This window comes from Gossypium hirsutum, chromosome A12 (genome assembly GCF_007990345.1).
Source record: "Gossypium hirsutum isolate 1008001.06 chromosome A12, Gossypium_hirsutum_v2.1, whole genome shotgun sequence".
NCBI lineage: Eukaryota > Viridiplantae > Streptophyta > Magnoliopsida > Malvales > Malvaceae > Gossypium > Gossypium hirsutum.
This window is the reverse complement of record NC_053435.1, coordinates 107,016,348-107,021,377: the sequence shown is the minus strand read 5'-3', so window position 1 is coordinate 107,021,377 and position 5,030 is coordinate 107,016,348. Positions and strand designations below refer to the sequence as shown.

General features: G+C 32.1%; 1 protein-coding gene across 1 annotated transcript; it reads left to right on the top strand.

The window, feature by feature from the left end:
* Positions 1-2,658: 2,658 nt before the first annotated feature.
* On the top strand, positions 2,659-4,600 carry LOC107942306 (ethylene-responsive transcription factor CRF4). The gene has a single exon (XM_016875953.2). It carries the CDS (start codon positions 3,185-3,187, stop codon positions 4,271-4,273), a length of 1,089 nt encoding a protein of 362 aa, XP_016731442.1. The 5' UTR covers positions 2,659-3,184; the 3' UTR covers positions 4,274-4,600.
* Positions 4,601-5,030: the final 430 nt, after the last annotated feature.

Genomic DNA, 5,030 nt, shown 5'->3' with positions numbered 1-5,030 from the left:
ATGTACAAATTAATGTTTTTAAAATTGAATTTATGGTTGAACCGATTAGATTATTAGTTCATTAGTCTAATAAGGACATGTTTAGTAGTGCTCACTTGTGGCTCTAAAAGCATTTTTGGAAGAAAAGTTATGCTAAATAAGCTGTTTTTTTCTAAAAATTTTAATTTTTCTCTCCGAAAAACACTTTTAGTGCTTAATTACTTTTTCATCACTACAATAACATTGTAATTTCCCTTTTTTTGTACTTAATTACAAATGTGTTAAAATCATTAATTAAAAATAAAAAATATTAATTACAAATATTTAATGGTTATATTTAAATATTTAAAATATAGTTTATATATTCTAATTAAATTTTATAAATAATTAATATTTATTGTTTAAAAATATTAATAACATGTTTAAAATTGATATTTTATAAATTTATATATTATAATAATTAAATTTGATAATAACATGTTTAAAATTGACATTTTATTTTTTAAAAGTACTTTTTGACAACAATGTTAAACATTCAAATTTTAAACCAAATTTTTCAAAAGCATTTTTTCACAACGCCTTATAAAAATATTTTTCAAAAGCGTTACCAAACTAGCCCTAAGTCGAATCGTTTCATCTGATTAAATTAAATAAATTATTAAAAAATCTGATTTAATTGATTTTTTTTGTTTAATTCAAAAAGTTTGTATTAGTTTTTGGTATGATTCAAATAATATTGGTGTGAATCTTTTCTTGTCACGTGTATTTTTAGTATGATAAATTAATTTTAATTTGTATTAGTTTGATTCTATTTTTTAAATTGCTTGAAAATGCATTTTTTATTATATTTTTACTTGTAAACTTACAAAAAAAATTATAGCAAATGAAAAAGAATAGAGACTTATGGAAATTTTAGTAAAAAGAGAAAAAAAAATATCTTCTATAGAAAATAACTTTTTTTTGTGGTTGTCCGATATTTTTATTTTGAGAATTCAAACTCAAAAAATTACCGTTCTACCATTTGTAAGTAATTTTAGCGCGTGAGACACACCTGCCGTAGAAACGTGTGAGAATCCCATGTCTTTATAGTAGAAACAAAGAGAACAGGAAAAAGAACCCAGAGACGTACAACACCGATTTTTATAAAATGGCGGCGAATTCTAGGTTGCCCGCCACGTTCATTCTAGCTGTTAAATAGTAAATTTTTTACTATAATTTTAAAAAATAAAAAAATTTAAATACCCTCAAGTTGAAACTTTTTGTACATAGTTAAAAAATTAACTCTAAGCCAGCCAGAACTGAAGTGTTGTTACATAAGTGAAAATGACTAGGCTACCCTCACTTCATTGACTTGCTAAACTAAGATTAATTAGTAATTAAGGTGACAGATCAGGGTTAGAAAGCGCAATTAACAGCGTGTTGGGAGGCTTTTAAATGGTCAGAATAGGAGGAATAGGTGTATTTCGGCCCTAATCAAAACAATTTGACCGACTAAAAATGATTTAACTAGGCCGGGTATCTTGGGCCTCACGTGACCGGCATCACGCTGTTCGAGAGTCTAAAGTCTCTCGCTGAGTCAGCAGCATTCCCTGTTATCCCATTGGCTGGAACTCCACATTTGGGACCCACAACTCCACGTGTCCGTATCGAACTGCATTTTCGTTACACCTACCGTCTTAATTTGCATGTGATAATAAAAATAAAAGAGATACATGCTTAAAATAAAAGAAAAATTATTAAAAGAAAAAAACAAAAAGAGGGAGTTACAGATTTTACATTAAGGGGTCGGTAACAAAGTTATAAAATTTATTTGGGGGGCATTGTTAAAAAAATTGTATTAAAAAATTTTCCAATTAAGTGAAAGAGTATAAATCATATATTTTTTTAGAACAAAAGTATTCTTCATGTTCGTTTTTAAATTTATAAAAATTAATTTATTTGAGGTTTATAATTTTTTTAATAATACATATTTTAATATTTGAGTATGTATTCTCCCCCATTAGGAGTATAATCTTTATTTTTATTCAGGGTTTGTGGTTGTTTCAATAATGTTATCTCCTCGTATCATTTCATTAGGAGTACAACGTGTATTTCTATTGTACTCGACACTTTCCAGGATTTTTTTCATTTTCGGAAAATTTAAGTAACACATTCATTTTAGTATTAAATTTTGATAAATAAAAAAATGATAATTATCAAATTTATACATAAATTTTGATCCAACATGTAATTTGATATATGAACTTTGATTTGGTGTAATTATACATATGAAACTTGAACTGTGATTCACATGTATACATGAAACTTCCATTTCAATTCAATTGTATACATTTAAAGAAATGAAAACATATATTTACTTTCATATTGAATTAATATAAGTGTTTGTTTATACAATATATTAACGTAAAATGGTGGTAATTCGATAATATTATTATTTATTTATAAAAATGAAATAAAATTTATTTTTTATATATAAAATCGCACGAAATTAAAATTTATATATGACATTGTACATTAAATCAAAGCTTGAGTATAATTTTAAAATTTATTTCATAGAAAAAATTAACTTTTAAAAGCAAAATATTAAACCAATAAAAACATTGTATAGTATATATTGAAGATTTTTTTTCCAATTCCGGCTATTGGGATCCTATAAAACAGCAAAATCAGTGTACGGGACTCCACCGCGACCAAAAAAAAAAAAGAACTCGTAACATTTTTTCACTAACGTTACTACAAACTCGTTTCTTTTTCCCTTGCCTACTCTTGTTGAAATATTTTCCCTCTCCGTACAGTTCGTTCAAAATAAAAAAAAATTCAGCCTTTTTGTGGTTTTTTTTGCTTTTTCCAATTTTCTCAAGTGTGAAAGACCCAGTTTTGCCTCCCTTAATTTTCCCAGTGACCAGTATAGAAACTTCGTGGTACTTAGTTGTCCTCCAAAAGAAATTACTGAACTTGTGTTTTTCAGACAAGGCAATAGCAGTTATTTACTTGCCTTTTGTGTTGTTTCAATTTCTCCATTTAAAGTGTCGTCCTTTTCCATCCTGTGCCAAGTTCAAGATTTCAATAGTGTTTTTCTTTTTAAGACCTTTAATACCCTTTTCGAGTTGATTCAAGCTTCATTTTTACGTTTTTTTTTTGTTCAACTTTATTCTGGGTCGATGCTTATTGGTAGAATCTGAGTCCACAGAAAGAGAAAAAAAGAATGGAGCATAGTATCCTATGTCCGATCAAATATACAGAGCACAAAAACGTTACTCGGAAATTTCGAAAACCGGCGGTGAAATCGAAGAAGGTGTGTTCCGATTACGACCGTACATACGGTAGGGAAGTTGGTGATGTACGGAGGATAGTTCGTGTTACCGTTACTGATCCTGACGCAACAGATTCTTCTAGTGATGAGGATGCGGATTTCTTTGGTCGACAGAGAGTGAAGCGTTATGTCAATGAGATTAATATCGAAGTCGTCGCCGCGGCGGCTACTACTACGAGCGGTGCTCTTAACGGTAACCGGAAAAGGACGGCTGCTGAAGCTGCGACGGGGTGTCGGAGACCGGTTAAGCTCCCTTCGACTAACGGGAGTGGGAGGAAGTTTAGGGGTGTACGGCAGAGACCGTGGGGGAAATGGGCGGCGGAGATTCGTGATCCTGCTCGACGTGTACGGCTGTGGTTGGGGACTTATGATACTGCGGAAGAAGCGGCTATGGTTTATGATAATGCAGCGATCAAACTCCGAGGACCCGATGCTTTGACCAACTTCGTTACCCCACCTGCCAAAGAAAACAACGAGAAACCCGAAAACCTTAACGTCAGTTCGGTTTCCGGGTACGAGTCCGGCGATGAGTCTGCTCACAATCTTTCTTCCCCAACTTCAGTTCTCAACTTCCGAACTCAATCAAGTGAAGAAACGGCTGTGGAACGCAAAAAACAGCCCCACGAATCCCAAGAAGAAGTGAGTAAACTGCCGCCGCTTAAGGAGGAGGAGCATCTGGTTCCAACCGAATGTCAAGGCGAAACCGAAACGAACTTGCCCGACATTTCAAGGTACGATTTGCCGCTCGATTTTCCTTCGGTCGACGAGTTTTTCAACACCTCGGTGTCGGTATTATCGGTTTTCGATGATACCGATATGGTTTTACCAGATAGTAGTGTTTTCACTGATGGTTTTGGTGATTTATTAGTTCATAGTCCTCCAGATTTTGGCTGCTCCTCATCGTCCACTATTTGTCAAGTCGACGATTATTTCGAAGATATCGACGATTTGTTCTTTTCAGATCCTTTAGTTGCATTATGAAAAGAGGCTAATGTCGTCTCCGTTTGCTTGCTGATTTTCCGGCAGATTTTGGATCGGCGACGACCATAGTTTTTTTTGTTTTAACGTTAAGTACTTAGTATTTGTTTAATTAATATCTCCGTTGAAATAAACGGAGACTTGAGTGGAGTTTTGCTGAGATTTTTTTTTCTTTTTAATTTTAAATAATTAGATAGACTGTTGTGAAAGAGTGTACTTATAATTTTCAGGAGAAAATAAAAAAAAATGTTTAAAAGATTTTGTATTTTTTTTAACTTAATGGAATTGATTATGACGTGGCAAATCTTGCAGTGCGTCACGTGTGCAAAATTGAAAGTGCCACGCTGGCATTCTTTTTGCCTCCCCCATACGCTCTGCCGCAATTTACGGTTATGGCCGGTCCAATGTGACTCCGATCGGGCCGCTCATTTCTGAAAACCACCACCCTCGACTTTTCATATGTTTTTTTAATGAAATATATGTTCTTTAAACTTGCCCTTTGTATATTTTAATTAATTTTAAACATAAATTAAATCGATGTTTTATATAAAGATGACAAAACGTTAACTAAAGTCATATTTAAAATAGTGAACACTCTAATTATCGACCCATGACATGAGAATTTTTTTTTTACGATTTTTTATATGGTTATGTTGCAGCAAAATAGAGCCTATAAAGCAAAAGAAATAAAATAAAAGTTGTTATTGTAATTTTGGGGCCAAATTTCATTTACTATATAGTATTAATTAGATATGGTCTA